General features: G+C 37.4%; 1 protein-coding gene across 1 annotated transcript in view; it reads right to left on the bottom strand.

The window, feature by feature from the left end:
• Nucleotides 1–284: 284 nt before the first annotated feature.
• Nucleotides 285–23,313, bottom strand: part of CACNA2D3 (calcium voltage-gated channel auxiliary subunit alpha2delta 3) — an 83,186-nt gene continuing 60,157 nt past the window's right edge. The window contains exon 3 of the mRNA XM_039360922.1: nucleotides 285–475. Within this exon, the coding sequence (XP_039216856.1) occupies nucleotides 338–475 (138 nt within the window). The 3' untranslated portion in view covers nucleotides 285–337. The remainder of the gene's footprint in view (nucleotides 476–23,313) is intronic.

Genomic DNA, 23,313 nt, shown 5'->3' with positions numbered 1-23,313 from the left:
TTTGCAAGAAAAAGACAAAAGCTGGAGACACACATTTCACAGGCCAAAGAAGATGAATCTATTTAAAGCTCTTCTGTGAGTTATGGAAGAAACTAATTCTTCTATAAGAAAAGCTAAAAGGACGCTAAAATGATGACATTTCTAAACACTGGAGGATTTTAATTTCAGAGAATTCTTTCTCAGCATTTACATTTATATCTGTCGTTTCAGATAAAAAACAACTGCCCTTTTTATTTTTAACTTTTATAATAAGCACCTTGTACAGCACCCTGCAGGTGTACCAATATTACAAATAGCCTCAAAAGAGAAGTGCTTATCTTTGCATCTGACTGTAGAATTACACTCGCCAGCAGCAGGCTTTGTGGTGTGCATCCACAGGGGAATTGGCTACAGACAATTTCAGAAGGAGGAGATCTTCAAATCTTCTGCTCATTGACTCACCACAGACTTCAAGTTCAGACAGCTCCAAGCAGCACTGAAGAGAGCAAGCATTGTAACATTAGAGAGAAAAAATACCAGGCAACCCATTATTACAGACAAGCTTGGCTATCTATGCTGCTCTCTGTTCATCTATAGATTGGGTGTTCTATTTCTTTGGACATTATCCAAACACATTGGCTTAAGCTTTCCTTTTTTTATTTCTAGAGAATCAGCCAAGCTGAGTGAAGGAAGAGCTGCTAGAAAGAAGAGGTATAGTTAAAAGAGCGCATGAATGCATAACTCTGGAGGCTAAGGATTCTAGGGCGGTTTATGGACCATTTTGTAAGATATGGCAAATGCTTTTTTCTTTAAATCCTCTCCACCAACTCACCCATTCAAAGCCTCTAACATGCATTTTAATTTATTAATTGGAAATGTACGTATGTGGCCCTTAGAGGATTTTGTGCCCATGCACAAGGGCACTTTCAGATTTTACAAACATTTTACTTCTGTAACAGGTAAAGCTTCGTACTAATCAATCGACATCATCACTCACCACTTCTCACTGCACTAAGAACAAGTGCCTTTCCCCATGCGGTACAAATGCAACAACAACTGTCATTACTATATAGAAATGGCAGCAATGTTAGCTTAATGGGGTTAGTCACAGAGTCACAAGTCAAAAACTAAGCACAGGTTGGCTTATACTACTTGGTTCACTTATTAGCTAGAGACATATTTTCAATTAGCTGCCAGTTCCTTATCAGTGCTACAGATTCTTTGCACTAAAATGTCAATACTCTCCTTCAAAAAAACTCCCTCAGGTTCTACTCCCCTGAAAACGTGAAATAAATAGAGGTGCATCACAGAAAATCTGAACCAATCCCAGGATGTGTACCACTGGGAGCTACAAAATGTATGTATCTCCCTTCATTAAGTTAACAAGTATTTCTTTGTTAATTTGTTGCCATGAAAAATAATTTTGAGTTGCTTAAGCCATAATAATAATAATAATAATAATTATTATTATTATTATTATTACTATTATTATCATCATCATTATTATTCCGGCTGCACAAGACCAAGCCTTAAGGACAAATGCATATAAAGTCAAAATTGAGAAGACAGCAACAGACAATAAGTGCCGCCTATGCAAAGAAGCTGAAGAAACAGTGGACCACCTGGTAAGCTGCTGCAAGAAGATCGCACAGACTGACCACAAGCAATGGCATGACAAAGTAGCAACAATGTTGCATTGGAAGATCTGCAAGAAATATCATTTGCCTGTAAGCAAGAACTGGTGGGACCATAAAATAGAGAAAGTCATAGAAAATGAAAATGTTAAATTTCTCTGGGACTTTAGAATTCAAATAGAGAAGCACCTGCCACATAACACCCCGGACTTAACAACTGTCGATAAGAAAGATAAAAAAAGTCTGGATAGTGGATGTGGCAGTGCCTGGAGACAACAGAATAGATGAGAAAGAACTGGAGAAGATAACAAAATACAAAGACCTACAAACAGAAATAGAAAGACTGTGGCAAAAACAAGCAAGGGTAGTACCAATAGTAATAGGCGTCTTGGGTGCAATCCCAAAACAACTGGAGCACCACTTGAACACCATTGGCATTGACAAATTTGCCATTAGTCAATTGCAAAAGGCTAGGAACTGTTCCATCCTGCGACGATATCTGTAATAACATCAAACATCCACATCTGCCTATCCCAGGTCCTTGGGAAGGGCTCGATAGGTAGACAAAATGCCAAATCCAGGCTGAACATCTGGCTGACTGTGCGATGATTCATAATAATAATAATAATAATAATAATAATAATAATAATAATAAAGTTGGAAGGGACCTTTGAGGAGAATACAAGCATATAAGCAGCAGTGATGATGATGATGATAATGATGATGATGATGATGATGATGATGATGATGGAAGGGACCTTGGAGGTCATCTAGTCCAACCCCCTGCTCAGGCAGGAAACCCTATACCATTTCAGACAAATGGCTGTCCAGTCTCTTCTTAAAAACTTCCAGTGTTGGAGCATTCACAACTTCTGGAGGCAGGTTGTTCCATTGGTTAATTGTTCTAACTGTCAGGAAGTTTTTCCTTAGTTGTAGGTTGCTTCTCTCCTTGATTAGTTTCCATCTGTTGCTTCTTGTCCTGCCTTCAGGCACTTTGGAGAATAGATTCTTTGTGGCAGCCCCTGAGATATTGATATCATGTCTCCCCTTGTCCCTCTCTTCATTAAACTGGACTCTTTCAACCTGCACTTTAGTACTCACCAGGAAATAAATTATTTAAGTACTGCTTTTTTTCCAGACCCTCAAAACCATGTTCAATGGGAGCTTTTGAGAGTCTGAAAAAAAATTCTTCTGAAAAACAAAGTATTTGAGATTGACAATAAATGACCCATACAATTTGTCTGCATGACAGTGGGAGATGAAGGAATAGCCATCGTGTTCAAGCCGTGCTTGGCACCTTGGAAAATGGTTTGCATACTACCTTTTCTAATTACTTTCAGAAATTGCTTGTTCACTGCTGTTCAGCTACTAGGAACCTTTGGATCAACAAGTCTGAATGCACTGGGTGAGTTTCCTTCAATCCTTAGTGAGATAAATTTTTAGGATAAGTTTAAGAACATTTTTTTCTTGTTCTTTTTGGTATAATAAACAGCAAAACAGTGATTAGAACAATAGATTTTAGAAAGTTACAAATGAACTAAATATCCAGATAAATTCAAACTAATGGTTTGTAATTAATTTTAAAGAATCCTTCCTTTGGGAAAAATGTTTTTATTTTGAATTGAAAAGTAATAATACGATAAGATTTTAAAAATTGGACACTAGAGGGAACTAGAGGGAATTAAATACTACAATGAAAAGAAAAGAATACTTGAACTCAACTTATTATTTCAGAATGAAGCAAAAAATTCTAACATTTGACATATTGAAGGATAGTTTTGAACAATGGACCCAGAAATTAATTTTAAGAATGTCTGCCTATATGGATTGTTGTTGTTGTTAATTGAGAGGTCGTGTCCGACCCATCGCGACCCCATGGACAACGTTCCTCCAGGTCTTCCTGTCCTCTACCATCTTCTGGAGTCCATTTAAGTTCATACCTACTGCTTCAGTGACTCCATCCAGCCATCTCATTCTCTGTCGTCCCCTTCTTCTATTGCCCTCAATCTTTCCCAGCATTAGGCCCTTCTCCAGTGAGTCCTTGCTTCTCATTAGGTGGCTGAAGTATTTGAGTTTCAACTTCAGGATCTGGCCTTCTAAAGAGCAGTCGGGGTTGATCTCTTCTAGGACTGACCGGTTTGAACGCCTTGCAGTCCAAGGGACTCGCAGGAGTCTTCTCCAGCACCATAGTTCAAAGGCCTCAATTCTTTGGCGCTCAGCCTTTCTTATGGTCCAACTTTCACAGCCATACATTGCAACTGGGAAAACCTATATGGATAGACGGTCTAAAATATATAATGGAAAAGGAACAAATTCTACCTAACAAGATCAAGACTGAATTGAAAGTGAATTTAAAAATGGCAGGCCACAAAAATGACATGGAAAAATATGTTGCATTGAGCATACAAAAGAAACCAGATGATGTCTTAATAATTAAAAGGAATGTACAAACAAAAACCAAAACACTGACCTGCATCATTTTTCTTTATTGAATTAACAAGAGGCTTGTTACTTGAAGAATTGTGTGAAAAAGGACAAAACAAATGAACGGAAATCAAGTTCTAAGACATTATTTGAATGTAGGAAAAAATAGGGTTGTTAGAAGCAATATAAAGTTGGTTTATTTGATCAAGGTTGTTATCTCTTTAATGGATTTGACTGGCACAAGGACTGAAATTATGATGTTTTATGGATTTGTTCGTACGTATGAAATGAAATATGGGAAAAATATAATTTGTTGTATTTTAAGAGAATATAAATTACTAAAATTATTTATATTGTTGTGATGAAGGTCTGTTTGTTTTTATTTAAAATATTCTTATTTTTTTCCTTTCTCTTACTTTTCTATTATTCTTCCTTTCTTTTTTCTTTTTCAGTTTGTATTAGATTTTATTATTTTATTTATAATATTTAAATAAAATTACAACATAAAAATGACCTTCAGTGGCTCTATAACTTTACTGGACTATATTAAGGGAGAAGACCACTATCCAGTCCCTCATTTGACCAAATATTCTGGATATTTTGACAACTCAAAATTTTCTTTCCACAGTTAAGTTAAATCCATATCTCTGGATTATTAAAGCAACAACTATTCAACAAAGGACCCTGGACTGAAAGGCAAGTAAAGTGACAGAATAGAAGAACAACAAACAACATCTTAAACAACATACAGTAAGCATTCTGCTAAGTTAGCACACAAACAAATCTTGTCTGAACTTTAGAACAAACAGACAGATCAACACAATGTTTCTCAACCTTGGCCACTAAGATATGTGGACTTCATTTCCCAGAATTCCCCAGCCAGCATGCTTAACATTGAAGGACAAAAAAGAATTTTAGGCAGAATCTGAGGACATAATTGTAGTATTTGAGAGAAGCTGGGAGAGTTGCAATGAAGAGAAAATTACTGGGAAAGCATTAGTCATATCATGAGGTCAATTTAGCTGTAAATCTGATGAACTGAAGCAAAGAACAAAACAAAAGGATACCATGACATTATTTAGCATCATTTCATTTTTAGAAGAGTATAAAACTGTGTAAGTAACATCTAACTCAAACTTTTACAAAACTCCACATTCTTATCTTCAGGTTAATGACCCTGTGAAGTTACATATTGTGTTTTTCATTTAATCTTGAGAAAAAGAATATTAGAATAATTTTCTTTGTATTCGTGGCCTTTCAAGGTGAACGGCTAATGACTGGCAATCAGTTACCTTCTTAAGATTAATGGTATCCAGCATGGAGCATTGTAATTTGCCCTGTCATCCTTAGTAAGATGTATGGATGAATGAGCCTGATGAAAGAAGACCGTCAGTGGTTTTCAGGGCCACTGGACATTCTCCAAACAAATCAGTATCTTTCTCAACCTTGGGTTTGCCATTGGAAATAAACTGACAATGCAAAATTATTTTAAAAATTAGTACTAAGTGCTTTTATAGACAAATGTAGCATTTCCTTCTGCTTTAAAAAGCATCAGTCTTCTAGATCAGAGTTCACCAATCTTTCTGTATTTGCAGACCAAAGTAGAAGTTAGAGGGGATGATTCCGTGTGTGCAGCGGGCAAGCATGCATGCACACTGAGCTCCAGTTGCATGAGGGGCAGGCACCCGCACCCACCTCTCACACAAATGAAGCGGGCGTGCATGTGCTTGCTTGCTGCTCACATGAGTGGGGATGCACACACTCGCCTGCCATTTCCACAGCCCGGTTCCGAATGACTCAAGGCCCGGTTCTGAATGACTCAATGTGGGTTGGGGAACCCTGTTCTAGATGGTAAATGAAACTGAGATCACTTAAGTCATGCCATCCCTTTCATGTTTTTGCTGCATTGCAGGCATTACAACACAGAACTCAGTTCAAATAAGTACAGATTAAGTGAGACCTGGCTCAAAAACAGTAACTGTGAGAGGGACATTGGAGTCCTAGTGGACTATAAATTGGCTATTAGCCAGCAATGTGCAGTAGCAGCCAAAAAAGCTAATACAATCCTGGATTGTATAAACAGCGGCATAGAATCAAGATCACACAAAATATTAGTACCACCTTATAAAACCCTAGCGAGACCACACCTGGAATACTGCAACTAATTTTCATCACCATACTACAAAAAAAGATGTTGAAACCTTGGAAAAAGTTCAGAGAAGAACAACTAAGATGATCAAAGGCCTGGAGACTAAAACGTATGAAGAACGGCTGCAGAACTTGGGTTTGGCTAGTCTAAAGAAAAGAAGAAATAGGGGTAACATGATAGCAGTATTCCAATATTTGAGGGACTGCCACAAAGAAGAAAGGGTCAAATTATTCTCCAAAGCACCAATGGGCAGGACAAGAAACAATGGTTGGAAACTGATCAAAGAGAGAAGCAACCTAGAATTAAGGAGAAAGTTCCTAAAAATGAGGACAATTAACCAGTGGAATAACTTGCCTCCAGAAATTGTGGGCGTTTCATTACTGGAGGTTTTTAAGAAGAGACTGGACAGTCACTTATCTGAGATGGTATAGATCAGGCATGTCAAACTGCCAGCCCACAGGCCAGATGCATCACGGCAAAACCATGCCATCCCATTGCCGGCAATGGGGGAAAGTCCCGATACGTCATGCGATGTCACGTGATGTCGCGAGTTTGACATGCCCGGTATAGATTCTCCTGCTTAAGCAGGGGCTGGACTAGAAGACCTCCAAGGTCCCTTTCAGCTCTATTCTATTCTATTCTATTCTAAATCTAAAGCTCGTTGGAAACAATTTCATAAAATATTGTACCAAACAACATGGACACAGAGCTCTTTTAGTTTTAATGTTGCAACATGGGGTTTCAAAGCACAAGCCAAAACAATCTCTAGTTAGACCATTTATACACAGTTCTAGAATATTTATTTGTTTATTAAATTTATATAATATCCATCTCTCAGTTTGAGGCATATGTAGAATTACATATGCATATAATTCTAAATTATTCTTCTAATTCTAGTCCTTAAACAAGAGAAAAATGTGGATGAAGGGTTTAAAATTTACATTAATAATTTAAAAGAAAAATTTTATAAAATGATGTACTGCTGGTATTTAACACCTGATAAGATAAACTATCAAAGATGTATAAAGATATTTCAAAGGTATGTTGGAAATGTAGATGTAAAGAAGGAACTTTTTACCATCTTTGGTGATAAAGCAAAGAAAACTGGAGTATTTTAATATAGAAGATTCTTAAAGTAATATAAAAATAAAACCAAAGACTTTTCTTTTAGATTTAATGGGGAAAGAACAAAAAAAAATATCTGGAACTTTGCTGTTATATATGTTGACAACAGCAAGAATGTTTAATGCACAAAAATGGAAAGATACTTCAATTCCCACAATGAATGAATGGCTGGAAAAATTGATGGAACTAGCAGATGGCGAAATTGACTGCTTTAATCAAAGAAAAGAACACATCCAACTTTGTTTCTACTTGGAAATCATTTCCTGATTTTGTGCTTGAAGGATGAAGAAACATAAAACTTTGATTTTGGGTTTTGCTAATTAACAAAACTAGCCATTGAAAATAAAATTAATAAAATTATTTAATTAAAAAAAGAACTTTGGGCAGTTCAGCACTATAACATAAAACAATATCATACAAAAATACAAACAAGAAACAAGAAAAATAGAAATGGAGAAAACTTGCACCAGTTCATTCTCTTCAAAATCCAACCACACCTTACCCCAATGCTTGAGTTGTGATAGGGTGAAGGTTACAAAGTGAAACATAATTTAACAGCAAAGTCAGAATTCAAAGAGCCACTGTGTTTGGAAGTTTGGATGATGATAAAGATGTTGGTGATGGTGATGGTGATGGTGATGGTGATGGTGATAATAATAATAATAATAATAATAATAATAATAATAATAATGACAATGTTGTATGGAAAAGCATAATCTGAAATAGAATCACTGCTCAACACTGTCCGTATATATAGCCAAGATATTTCAATGAAGTTTGGCTTGGTAAATGTGCCATGTTATCAAACAAGAAAAATAGTGAAAACTGAAAGAATCAAGATGCTCCACAAAAATAACATTAAGAGTCTGAATGAGGAAGTTTACTACAAATACTTGGGTATCCTTCAAGCTGACAACATCAAGCACACTGAAGTCAAGAAAAAGATTAGAGGTGAATACATCAAGAGAGTGAAGAAGATCTTAAAGTCCAAACTCAATGGAGGAAATACCATAAAGGCAATCAACACCTGGGCAATTCCAGTCATTAGGTACACAGCTGGAATAGTGGACTGGACTCAAGCAGAACTAAAAGCAATGGATAGGAAGACCAGAAAAATAATGACAATGAATCATGCCCTTCATCCACGCAGTGACATTGACAGACTCTATCTACCAAGGCAAATAGGTGGGCGTGGAATGCTACAAGTACATCAGATGGTTGAAGAAGAAAAAATGGCTTTGGAAGAATATCTGAAGGACAATGATGAAGATGCACTGAAATTAGTATATCAGGAAGGCTTACTGACTATTGGAGAGACCAAACTGGCCTACAAGAAAGACCAAATGAAGAACAGAATAGAGGCATGGGAAGACAAAGCACTACATGGCCAATACATTAAAAAAAATATCTGGGAAAGCAGATAATAACAAGACCTGGCAATGGCAAAGAGCAGGAAAGTTGAAGAAAGAGACCAAGGGTCTAATTCTGATTGCACAAGACCAAGCCTTAAGGACAAATGCATACAAAGTCAAAATTGAGAAGACAGCAACCGACAGTAAGTGCCATCTATGCAAAGAAGCTGAAGAAACAGTGGACCATTTGGTAAACTGCTGCAAGAAGATTGCACAGACTGACTACAAGCAGCAGCATGAAAAAATAGCAACAATGGTGCATTGGAAGATCTGCAAGAAATATCTTTTGCCTGCAAGCAAGAACTGGTGGGACCATAAAATAGAGAACGTTATAGAAAATGAAAATGTTAAATTTCTCTGGGACTTTAGGATTCAAATAGAGAAGCACCTGCCACATAACACCCCGGACTTAACAACTGTCAATAAGAAAGACAAAAAAGTGTGGATAACAGACGTCGCAGTACCTGGAGACAGCAGAATAGAATAGAAAGAACTGGAGAAGATAACAAAATACAAAGGCAAGCAAGGGTAGTAGCAATAGTAATAGGTGCCTTGAGTGCAATTCCAAAACAACTGGAGCATCACTTGGACACCATTGGCATTGACAAATTCACCATTAGTCAACTGCAAAAGACGGCCTTACTAGGAACTGTTCCATCCTGCAACAATATCTGTAATACCATCAATTCCAATATCCACATCTGCCTATCACAGGTCCTAGGTAAGGACTCGATAGGTAGACAAAAAATGTCAAATTCAGTCTGAAGATCTGGATGACTGTGCGATTAATAATAATAATAATAATAATAATAATAATAATAATAATAACAACAACAACAACAACAACAACAACAGAACCGGAAGGGACTTTGGAGGTCTTCTAATCCAACTCCCTGCTCAGACAGAAAACCCTATACCATTTCAGACAAATTACTGTCCAATCTCTTCTTAAAAGCTTCCAGTATTGGAGCATTCACAGCTTCTGGATATAGATTGTTCCACTGATTAATTGTTCTAACTGTCAGGAAATTTCTCCTTAGTTCTAGGTTGCTTTTCTCTTTGGTTAGTTTCCATCCATGGCTTCTTGTCCTGCCTTCAGGTGCTTTGGCAACCCCTGAGATATTTTATTTGAACAAGATACTTGCTTTGGCTATTCATCTGCTTTTGAAGACTGTCAATGTCATACGGTTTCATCTGAATCAATTTGAGAAATATGGTACCGGTCACTTACGAAGTTACAACAAACCTCCCCAGGACTATTTATGACTCAGTTTCAAAGTTCTACTTATTGCCTCCCCTCTCCCTGCAGTCACATGATCACATTTTGGGTGCCTTGCAACTGGCCCTCATTTATATTTGCAGCATCCCGTAGTCATTTGACCATGATTTTAAGCGGTTTTTGCAGAAACCAAAGTTTACTTCCAGTTTCCAGCAAAAAAGAAAAAAATGCCCATTAAATTTAATGGGTTCACTTAACAATGACTGCATTCTCTTAACAACTGCAACATTCATTTAACAACCAAGCTTTTTGCTTGAAAAAATGTTGTAAAATTGGGTATGGTCACATAGTGCCATGACTTATAACCATCAGTTATGGTTATAAGTTGAGGATACCTGTAGTTCACTCATTCCCCGGGGTTCCCAGGTCTGCTGGCATAACCAGTTCTTGAGGGACCTCCAGAAGCTCAACAGTGACAAGATCAACCTCACCTTGAGGGGAAGAGGATTCCATAGTGCAGGCACATAGAAGAAAAGGCCCATAGCCTGGGGCCCACCAAATGTAGCTCCCTAGCTAGCAGAACCATACAGAATTGTTATACAGCACGGATACACACACATACACAAATCATATACAGAACTGTTGTTCTACTTATTCCTGTGAAAAGAAAGCCACCGCACAGACAACGCAGTAAAAAGGGACAAAGGTGTAGCTTGTCGGCCTTACTTACTTAGAAATATTCCATTACAAGCAGGTATGAAAAATGCAAATGAAGTTAAATTTGCATTAAAATGAGAATCAAATTAATTTCTCTACCATCTCTCATTGAGTAGCAAGGCATAGGAATGTACTGTTAATTATTTAAAACCACCTAGCAAGTTTGGGATTGTTCTATTAACTCTAGCTCCTTGAATTTATTCTTGCAAGCAGGAATGACATAAAGAGAATTTAGCTACCCAATTGTCTTCTATTATTACTGCACAGGTGCTACTGTTTAGAAAGCCATATAGACTGGGGCTATTCTCCTAGAGTATATTATTCTATAAAACACAGCTGCACTAGAGGTCTTTTTTTCTACAATGCATTTTTGAAGTATTAAAGTAGAGAGTTTTCTCCTTTTGTACAGAAACTGCATGCAAATTCTTTTTATTGTGTAAGTTCAAAATACAAAAAATATATCCTTTTATTTGTGGAAAAAAGAGGGAACAAAAACTAGTAGTGCACAATCAATTGGATATAAAAACAAAGAAAAAATCAAAATTTGTATGAATAGTTTTCATGAGGAAGAATACAATTTGTGTTAATATGTTATTTTGTAAGATCTAAGACCTTCAATCTCAACCATTTTTCTGACAATCAACATACATAAAATATGTTTTCTTATTCAATATGCATTCTGTTTTAATACTAGCTTTACATTATATGCCATTCAAACATTACTTTATCACTTATTGAACCATTAATAGTTTTAATTGTGTAATTTATGCTAAACTCCTTATGAACTATTTTATCAGTCATTTTCACACTGTTTTTATCCTCTTTTGTTTATTTATTTATTTATATACTTACCTTTACAGCTATGAAGGTAATGAAGAAAAGTACAGCTAGGAAAATATATTGAAACATGTTTCAAATTATAATTAAAACATATAATGCACTATAGAGTATCCAAGCTGGCAGTTAACCTAGATTATACATCAAAAATGTTTGTGGAAAGTTCACAAAAAGTGATCTATCTATCTATCTCTATCTCTCTCTCTCTCTCTCTCTCTCTCTCTCTCTCTCTCTCTCTGTGTGTGTATGCCTGATCTAAGGTCTTAAGGAGATCTTAAGATCTCCTGCCATTCACAAGAAAATAATACAATGCTAGCTGAGGAATTCTGGGAATTGAAGTCCACACATCTTACTGTCACTAAGGTTGAAAAACACTGGGTTAATACTTAAATATAATTTGTCTTCCAGTGTATTAGAACCTAGCTACTTCTTTATCTTTGTAAATCATTTAAGTATATTTTATTATATTTCTAACAAGGCTGCAAAAGAATCAAATAACAATATTTAACCATGTTTTATAACTGTGACTATAAAAAGCCAACTAAAAAGATTCCATAGGTTCTTTAAAGTAAGATGACCTAAATTTTTTAGGACTTTGAATATTTGCATGAAGGCATTTACACAATTCAACAAGGAACAGGAAGAAATAAGGGAAGTTACAGAATCGCCAAACACTAGATATGGTACTAGAGCAAAGGAGTGATGTGTCCTTTGGTCCACTCAGATTTTTTTCACTGATTATCAAGTTAATATTAGTCACACCATCCATCTCATGGAAGGAGGAATCAAGAATCGCCCTGAGGATCTTGAGATTTTCACTGATGCTGTAGGGGGATTCTTCAGTAGTAAATTCTCATTCCTTACTGGCTGGCTCCCGGGATGGGGATGGTTTAGGGAACTATTTATTGGTCTTCACTTTGTGGTGTTCCTTGTTATCTTTCACTACTTGCCCCTACTTGCCCCTACTCACCTCCGCCTGTCCTCAACAATGTGGCCCACATACTGCAGAAGCTTATCCTGTGTCTCTCCAGTTTGATGATCATACTTCTGCACACTGCTCAAAGTATGAAAGGGGGGGTTATGTTGACCCGGAATTAGGAGACAGCATAGGAGGTATCAATTGTGAATATGTGCAGATGGCCCTGCTGTCTTTGGGCAGTTGCAGAGTCATGGATGCAGGGTCATGAAAGGACAGCAAAGAAAACACCCAATGTCCTAACCCACTCGGGAATGTACAATGTCTTTAGGGAAACACCCCAAAGGGAACATTTTTAGCTACTTCTGCTTTCTCCCTTCTTATCTACAGTGTGCCAGACTTACTGGATGAAATCTTTATCTTATGTGTGTCAGCTTTGCTGGGTGGATTGCTTATGTAATCAGAAAGAATAAATACAAGGATTTCTTGTCATTCCGGGCTTCTCTCTTTTAGAGGAGCCTGTCTTTGTTAAGCTGAATAAAAACATAAAGCTTAAAGGCAACTTCTGGTTTCCTATATTTTTTTATCAAACAAAACCTCAGAAACTGCACAGCATACTGTAATGGATTCCCAGCCAATACAGATTTTTTTTACCATTCATTTCACGTATACTTTGTAGGGTAATCTATCAGTGATCAAGCTGCAACATTCTCTATTATTTACATACTGTATTCTGATTAGTTTTAAGGCAGATATTATTACAATAATCATTATTGAATTTACCGCAACATCTAAAATTAGCTTAATTAGCATACTCAGTTAAACTAGTGATAGAAACTCATATCCATAGAAATAATTTGCACTTCTAAACTTGAACTGGAAATGATCCTAGGATAATTTTCACAAAAAATATTAAAAAACAACTATTTGCATAGGAAAGTTTTCAGCATCACTGCATCTTCAACACTATAAAAAAGTCTTTCTAAAAAAAAAAGACAGAACTCCTAGAAAATTTCTCATAACACATTATTGATCTCTAATAACACAAAGTCACTAGGAGCATCCCCAAACTGTGAATCTGTTTCTTCAGGAATGAAATCCCACACAATTGTTATTCTTCACATTACCAAACCTGGGAATCATTCACCCACAAAAAAATCTGTTTTTTACAGCTTTAACTTGCTGGTCATCCAGTCCACTGATGCACGCAAGCACAGCCTGGGTCATGCATGGCCTCTCCTGATTCAAATGTCATGTCACAGAAAAACAGAGCTGAATGTCATCAGCATTCTGAAAACACTACAGATCACCTAATGACTGCTAAATAGCACTGGAAACAGAACAGTACTTTTATAGTAAGGCTGCTAGGAAATTAACTTACAGTCCTTTACAGTTATCATATCATATAGATCCCAACTTATAATTTCAGTAGAATCATGATGGAATCTGTTTCCCTAATCTCTACAACATAGAGTAAATCCAAGATTATAAATATCAAAAGCCATACAAAAGCAAAACACATTAGTACACTTTCTGTTTCTTTCTTACTAGACGTCAATCATCAAGGAAATTGTAGTTGATTCCATTCCACAACAAATGACTGAATGATTCTGATTACAGCAGTTGGTTCAGTATCATCCTCTTTTAAGCACTTTGTCCAGGAATTACCTTACTTTGGACATATTATGCAAAGACCTAGGTCCCTGGAAAAAAGGTCTTAACACTGGGAAAGATGGAAGAAAAGAGAAGAAGAAGATACATCTTCAACACCAACAAGATAGAAGCATCACTCAGTTACAGTTGTAAAAGGTCCATTGCTAGTAGATCTAAAAAGCCATGTTAGAGGTAGATCATCATGGAGAAAATCTATTTTGTGATTTGATAGGACATCAGTCACCACAAATGGAGATACAAAGAGACAATAGTTCTCAAATACTCATATAGCCACTGCTACAAAGTAGCAAGTACCAAAGAATGAGAAAGACAACAGAGAATAGAGGGAGGCTCAGAGGAGGCCCTCAGGCTGACTCTTACATCTGCCACAGTGATAGCTCCTGCAGCCAGCCAGAAATTTCTGTTCAAGTGGAACAGAATGCTCACTCCTGCTGCTGGGCAAAGCCTGGCCTCTGATTTGTGATGCACTGCATGTATTCAGACCTCACATATTTTGGAAAGTTATGATTTGTAAGAAGGCAGGCAATGAAACATAAAAAGTAATCCATAATCGCATCTTGTTCCATAGAAAAGCTTCCAGTGTAATTTCAACATTTATTTTTAAAATCACTAAGGCTAGATGGTACAGTGCTGCATTAAATGGTAACATAATGCAGATTTAACTTAGAAGTAGCCAGAAAAATTATTCTCTACATTTTTAGTAGCTTGAAAGACCTTGAGCTATTTGCCACTTTTACAGAGATGAAAGCAACAGATAAGATGATGTGCCAACAAAATAAATTATTTTAAAATACCAAAATCAAAAAGCAGATTTTGCAGCTGGCAGAGAGTAATATATGCCCTCACTCAATGGTTCCGACTTTTAAATAAGTGGCATTTGGTCTTTAATATGCTGAATAGGAATATTTAGAGTTGTGGTCCCAATATTTAAATAGAGTGATCTGTGTGCTTTCCATTTGAGGGAAAAAAAGATCAAGTTATTAAGTGACACAATTAATGCCATATATAGTGGTTATATAAGACTATATAGTGTTATACTGGCACCAAAGAAATCCAGGTTCTACTCTTTCCTCAGCCATAAAGTAGTTGACTTTGGGTCAACTATACTCTCTCAGCCCAACTTACTCTGTGGGGATGTTGATGTTATTATGGGTATGTGTGTATACCAAATGATTCTCAGAGAAGCAACCATATGAAAATCATGAATTCCAGTCTATTACTGTTATCTGGGCTGAGTTTGATCTTGTTACTCCTGAGAAAATAGACAGGATTCTTAGAACTTTCAGCCACGTCACCTGTGGGTTCAATCCATCTCCCTCCTTCGTTAATAAAGGCTTCCCATCTTTGAGTCTTGTGGTTGGGTTCTGGCAACGGTGAATGTCAGAGCAGGTAATCCTGCCAATGCTTAAGTAGTAGTTTTCCTTCTCCTCAAGACACCATTGCTAGAACTCATTATTTTGGACAATTTTTGTTCTGCCTGAAATCTTCCTTTTGTAATGAAGGTTGCTGAGAAGATGGTTGTGCTGCAGCTTCAGAGGCTGAAACAACACTGTGGTGGATATTTGGTGGGAATGGATAAGGGTGATTGTCTATCCTAGTTCTTAATTTCTCAGCAGTTTTAAAAACCATTGCTCATATAAACCATGGTTATAGATTAGAATTTGAGTGCATTTTGCTGGTTCTAATAATAATGCTAGCTATTAATACTATACAGTATTGCCTGTTTCCCACTTTCTGGCATCTATCCCTGTAGGATAGAATTCATCATGTTTTGTAGAGATTGTAAAAGGTCATCTTCATAACATTTATAATTAAAATAAAAATAAAAACCGGATAATCCCTCTGGTCCAGGTACCTTTCCTGGTTTAACCTTTTTTATAATTTCAGAAAGTTTCCTTATTGTTATAGTTCATTTATATATTTTTCTCTGTTCCTCTTAAAACTTTGGAAAATTTTGTTTGGCCACATTACCAGTTAACAGAGGGGTCTTCAAACTTGGCCCTTTTATGACTTGTGGACTTCAACTCCCAGAATTCCTCAGGCAGGCATGCTGTCTGAGGAATTCTGGGAGTTGAAGTCATAAAAGGGCCAAGTTTGAAGATCCCTGAGTTAATACTTAAAATATCCCTTTATAATTTCAGTATCATTTTTTTCTTTTCATAATTTATATGGCAACCACTTTCTTGGTTTGTTTGTGAATTTAGGTTTTTTTTGCTTTACATAATTCTTTTCTCTTTTAATTCTCTTCGTGTTAACATAGATAATGTTTATTGTAATAACTTAATTTATTAAGAAATACTCATCTTCTGTGGGGGATATCTTTAATTCTTTTTTCTTTCTCACATTCAAAATAGCTTAGCCCTTCTTTTTGAATTCACCATCATGCTGTAGAAAATAAACTCTAATAGAAACTTTACATGCATCCCAAACCATTCATAAATCAGTGCCTTCACCTAAATTATATTCAATATATTTAATTCCTTTTTACAATCCTCCACTAGTGTTTTTTGTTCAGTCTAACAACTAGATTTTCTTTTTAAAACCAAAGTCACAGGATTATAGTATTTGCTAGTATCTTTACTTTAGAAATCTTAGTAGCCAAGTTCTTTAAAATCCAAATCATATCTATTCTTGGAAAGGATCTGTATCTTTCTGAAAAATAAATATACTCTCTTAAATTGCCATTTTTCTGCCTCCATATATCAATCAGCCTAAATTGTTCATCAATCAAAAACAACATTTAATAATTTACCTTGAGTGATTTTAATGTTTTTTTCTCAGAAGTTTTATCCAGTTGTGGAGAGATTACTCCATTACAATCCCCCATCAAACAACAATTTTCATAGGAAAATTAGTTTCTCCATAACTCATTTATAGGACAATGCTTTATGCTCATTTGAGGAGTAAATTCTCAGTACCAAAGTCTTAGTGCCATGCAAATTAACTTCCACCCCATGAAAACTACCATTCAATATAAGTTCTGGTTTTAAAGGGGGATTAGTGTATCAAACAACTCCATCTCTTTTCTTCTTTTTTTGTTCCAGTTGAAATAAATTCTTCACCCAAATTTTTATAAAATATGCCCCTTTTTGTCTAATATGTTTCTCTGGTAGGCAACTTATATCAGAAATTGGATACTAAAGGACACTAAAAATTCAAGACACACAAGGAAAAAAGAGAAAATATATATATTTTAAAAATCTTTGCTTTCTAACTGCAATTACGCCTTTGTTTGTTTATTTGTTTGTTTGTTAAATTTCCCCACTACCCATCTCACCTAAATGACTCTGGGCAGTTTACAAACGACAATCAAATTAGAACATGATAGAATGGAATGTATTCAGGCTAATAAATATGCCAGAAGACTTGATTACAGATAGTCCTTGACTTAAGATCGCAATTGGACTCAGAATTTCCATTTCTAAGCAAGGTAGTTGTTAAGTGAGTTGTGTCCCATGCTGATCCCCAGGCCCAAATTCTGATCATGTGATTGTGGATCGTAAGTGCAAGGACTGATTGTAAGTCATTTTCTTCGGGGCCATTGTAACTTTGAATGGTCACTAAAATGAATGACTAATTGTATTTTTCAAAGGAACAATGAACAAGAAGCAAGAGTAATAACTGGGTCTGGGGAAAAAAAGCAGTTCAAAATAGAAGATCAGAGTCCAATACGGAAGCATACTGTCACCACATTATATATATAAACTGAAGAGATGACAGCTGGAATCAAAACGAGAGGATTGAATGTTTATAATTTCAAGTATGCAGATAATACCACTTTCGTGAGTCAAAAGTACAGGCAACTTAAAATAGTTCACGATTAAAGTAAAAGTGAAAAGTGAAAAATCCAGATTAATGTTACATTTCAGAAAGACAAAGATAACATTAATCAACATGTTTATTGAATTTACAGTAGATGGCAAAGAACTGAAGGTAATCTTGCAGATAGTTTTATTTTTTTAGATAAAAATGAGCAATGTGGTGGAGTAGTTAAGAAGAAATTAATCTTTAGGAAGAAGAGAATAACAGACTGTGAAGAATATTGCTATGACAACAAAGATCAGAATAGTGAAATGCTTTAATGTACAATCCAAAAGCTGAACATTGATTAAGAGTGAAAGGAAGAAGATAGATACCCATGAATTATGGAGATGGTTCCTAAGAACGCCATGGACTGCAAGAAAAACCAATCCATTGGTCTTGGATGAAATAAAGACAGACTGCTCCCTCAAGGCAATGATCAGCAAGCATATGCTAACATACTTTTAGGACATGAAAGGCCTAGAAAAGATTATTATAATTAGCAAGACTGACGGAAGAAAAACAAGGCAAAGACAATGGCAAGGTAGATCGCTGAAATTTTAAAAAATCAGTGTTGTTCTTGAAAAGCTACAATTTATTATTAGAAACAAGTCAAGATGCTGAGAATTGTCCATGTAATCATCAGGAATCAGGTTCAGCACAATGACATCTAGTTAACTTTTGCTTCTAAAACTTTGTTAACCTGCTTAAATGCTAAATAAAATCAAAGGGCAAGATATAAATTAAATGAATGTAATACAGCAAGCAGCACTGGGCTTTCTTCTAAATTAAGACAGAATGCCTCATGACAACAATGCAATGTCATTTCCAAAGAGTCACTTGGAGATTCAGTTACACATGACTATCTGGTTGTCAAACAGAGGATATTAACAATTTAGAGACTGATACACTATGGAGAAACAAATGTCCTTACAAAATCATAAATTGTATATTTGATACCCCCACTCTTTTGCTAAAATACATCTGGGCCATAGGAATCTATCTTCATTTTAAATCTGGGCTTTATTAATCAGACTAGGGAAGACAGAATCTGAGCATGACAAAGAAGCATACTGTATACCCACCTTTTTTTCTTGAAGGAACAGTATGTGAGATATCTCCAAGCTTAATTGCCTACAAATTCAGTTTGTAAGACCCACATTTCAATGCCTTATTCTACGCAAATTCAAACTTATTCAAAAAATATACAATAAGAATAATACTTTATCCTGAAGTGGTATGAACATATCTGAGTCAGCCCTTCTTCTGATAGTCAGAAACTTTATACAGAGCAGCCAGCTGTGGAGAGAGCACCCAAGTGAAAGCTCTTTGATTGACTTCAGGTTTCTAATTCACATCTTTTATTATGGATATGAGATTTTCAAGTCAGAGAAACTAGAGTTGGATTAAAGTAAAAACTTCACTTGCTAACATTCTCATTCAGGTTAAATGTAACACTAAATGACTTAAAGCCTTCTGCTTTCCAAATAGCCCTGTTCTCATCTTTCAGTTCAAATCTAGTCCACACAGAACCCAACATGTGCTGTAAGAGCTTAATTGTCTTTTGCCCAGTAACATTGTTAAAAGTAGCTACTTCCCATCTTCCAGTGTATTTAGTCAGTGAGGTTTTTCTGATTCATTTCATGACTAACCACCCCAATAAGTACAAAAAAAAAAATGGTAATTTTTTTTGGGGGGACAGGTTTACTTTTTATTCTTGGTCAGCATCCTTTCCAAAACCATACCAGTTACTTTCTTCTTACCTTTACTGTTCCTTTCTCACAAATCTCACATGAAAGATTTCAAATTTGATGCAGCTTTAATATTGTGGGTTCATAAAGTTAGTTTCTTATTATATTAGATATAACATTTTAAATCATATGTCCCAAAGCAGGTAGATTGCATGAGGCAGAGCAGACAGACACAAAAGCATCTGTGAGGAAGACTGCATGAGGGTAGAAAGGATTCAAACAATTGTGGCCATGTACCATACTTATTATCCATGTGCCGTAATATCTTTTGAAGTAGTAAATTAATATCGTGGTTGTCTTTCAGCAATAATACAGAGACAGAGGAATTTAAGGTGGTTCATCCATTCCAGAAGGACAGGATTTTTACCAAGGTGGCACTTAAAATGTGGAACTCCATCTAGGACTGGCCTATTCTGTGTTTGTGTTCTAAGTATCACATTTCAGGAAAGACATTGACAAACTGGAGTATGTCCAAAGGAGAACAATCAAAGTCATGAGAGGCCTGGACAGAAAAACAGGAGGAATGATTGAAGTCATTGGGTATATTTAACATGAAAAAGAGAAGTCCATGAGAAGATGTATTCTCAGTCTTTCAGAATCTGAAGGATTGTCAAACTGAAGATTGCACAAAATATTTTAGTGTGGTTTCAGAAGACTGCGTGAGAAGCAATGGCTTTGAATTATAAGGAAGCAGATTTCAATTAGACATCAATAACAATATTAATAATAAGACAGACTATTCTTTGAATGGTGGTAGATTCTCCTTCTCTAAATAAAAACTATACAGCAAGCTTTCAGGGATCTTGCAATAATTTCTAGCAATGAGTAGAAATTGGATTAGATAATCTCAAAAATCCTTTTAGCTTTTCCTGATCCTATGCAAGCAGATCAGGTACTGTAATTTACTTTCAATGGCACCTAAGAAGTATAATTGGGGGATAAAGAGTTAACCCCGCTTAGATCATCAAGAACTGATCTTCAAGGTATCACCAAGAGTTCTTCTCAATGGTAGAGAAATGAGTGTTTGTGATGGAATGTCAGCTGGATGGGGGGGATGTCAGCAATAACATCAGGGAGGAGGCAATACATTCCAGAGATGGGCCCAGGACAAAGAACTATGCAGTCCTTGTTATATATTGAGGTTCATTACTTAGAAACTGTTGGAAAGGGTCAAACTGCTGCACCTGCTTGAGCTCCAGACTGACTGTCTACATGTTAATTAGCTTTCTTTAAGAGGGAAATATTGCTTCAATTCTATTGGCTGCCCCTTAGTGATGAGCTTATAAATACTGATTAAGAAGCAGTTAGTGCTGCTTCTGTTGTTAACTGAATAAAGTGTTGTTGTTTGCACCATTTGCCTCATCAATGCCTCACCAAACTGAAAACATAACAGTGGCAATGAGGGTGGGATGTGCTGCGAAGAACAAAAAAGGGGTAAGGGGTAAGACCAGGCCTCAGCACCCTGGTAGGAACTACGTTCCGCTCTCTGCTTGCCAGCAAGGTATGCTGGAGGCCAATGCCCTGAGAGACCTGTCCCCAGGACCAACAACAGAAGCCTTTGTAGCACAAGGCATTAATCGGTTGGAAACAACTCACCATGGCCAAGCTCGGAAAACTGTCGGAGTTCGACTTGTCACATCCCGAGAGGTGGAACTCTTACATTTTGCGAGTTGAGACCTATCTGAGAGCTAACCAAGTTAGTGAAGACGGTTTAAAGGCCACAACACTGCTGTGCGTGTGTGGCCAGGTGATGTTCAATATTGCTGAAAACCTGGTCATACCAGCTATTCTTGAATCGGTTGCCTATGCTGAGCTCAAGAAAATGCTCAAAGAACATTTTAAACCAAAGCTCTCAGTCATTGCCTGGAGACACATCTTCGAACAGAGGGAGCAACAGCCAGGCAAGAGTGCCACCGAATTCATAGCTGCCCTAAGACAGGCATCCCGGCTCTGCAATTTCCAAGATCTCAAAGAGAGACTGAGAGACCATTAAGTCTGCGGGTTGAGGAACAGAGATCTTCAGCAGAAGTTGTTCGCGAAAGAGTCCTTGTCATTCCAAGATGCGCTAAAGGAGATTATGGCCAAAGAAGCTGCAGGGGGAGCCGTAAAAACCTTACAGCCCGCCAAGAACACTCCCCGCCCAGAAGCCATCCACCACAAGAACGCGGAAAGAGGCGAGGCCTCTGAAACAGACAATGAAATCGATCTCCTGCAAGGGTCTGGCGGCCACTTGATAAGGAAGTTCCCTTCACTCGATGTAAGGGCTGTAGAGGCCAACACAGGCTCGGAGTGCAGGATCCGCACAGCAACGTGCCGGGCATGTGGCAAACAAGGCCACATCGCCGCCGTCTGTAAACGTCGCCAGAGGAACAGTCCACAAGAAGTTCCCAGGAAAGGTACCAGGGCTCCGGAGCAACATACAGTTGGGTTTTGTGCTAGTAGAAGGAGCATGTATAGAACAGGTGCCCATCGTCCCATGAAGGAGAAGCTGCGACTCAAAGTCAAGCTTCATGGAGTCCCATGCAACATGGAACTAGACATGGGGTCAGCCCTGTCTATAATGTCCCAAGGAACTTTTAACCACATTTGCAATTGCAGTGGCAAACGAGTCAAACTCAAGCCATCGAATCTCCTGTTAACTGATTTCCAAAACTCCCACATAGCGGTTAAAGGAGAAGCCGCTCTCAAAGTGCAGTTCAAAGAGTTTGAGGGTCTCCTGGACATTGTTGTAGTTGAGGGCCACTATACAAGCCTCAAAGGGCTAGACTGGTTTGATGCATTAGGGATCCATGTGACCGGCATACACATAATGCACACAGCGGACCTGTCATTAATTTGCCAAGAGTTTGCTGACGTATTCAGCCATGACTTAGGGAAGAACAAGGGTCCACCAATTACCCTCCACCTCGATCCTACCGTAACCCTAAGCCTCATAGAATGCCTTTTGCCCTCAAACCCAAAATCGATGCAGAGCTGGATAAGCTGGTGCAACAAGGTATGTTGCAGCCAGTAGACAGTAGTAGGTGGGAAACCCCCATAGTTACGCCACTTAAGGCCAACTGGGAAGTGAGCATATGCGCAGATTATAAGTGCACTATTAATAGAGTGCTTCAACAACATTCCTATCCGATGCCTGTAGTCAGCCACATTCTGGCATCACTACAGGGAGGTTGCATATTCGCCAAATTGGATTTGGCTCAAGCCTACCAGCAACTGCCCGTGGATGATGCCACAGCAGAAGCTCAAACTATAGTTACTCACAGGGGAGCTTTCAAGGTTAAGCGCCTACAATTTGGGGTCAGTGTCGCCCCAGGGCTTTTCCAGGGTGTGATGGAACGCACGCTCAAGGGTATTCCAGGCATGTGCCCATACTTCAATGATGTCCTCACAGCAGGAGAATCAGTAGAGAAATTGACAGAACGGCTCAGGGCCATCCTTCAGCATTTCCGTGAAGCGAGTCTGAAACTGAAGAGAGAAAAATGCAAAATTGGAGTAGGTTCGACCGAATTCCTTGGTTTCCACATAGATGCCAAAGGCATTCACCCTGCTGAATCCAAGCTCAAAGCAATTCAGCAGGCCCCAAGTCCAAAATCAAAGGGGGAGTTTCAATTGCTCAATTTTTATCATGCCTTTCTACCACACAAGGACGCAGTGGCAGAGCCATTACACCGGCTC

This window comes from Crotalus tigris, unplaced genomic scaffold, assembly GCF_016545835.1.
Source record: "Crotalus tigris isolate CLP2741 ecotype Arizona unplaced genomic scaffold, ASM1654583v1 scf7180000019181.594810, whole genome shotgun sequence".
NCBI classification, from domain to species: Eukaryota; Metazoa; Chordata; class Lepidosauria; order Squamata; family Viperidae; genus Crotalus; species Crotalus tigris.
This window is presented reverse-complemented; position numbering and strand designations above follow the sequence as displayed.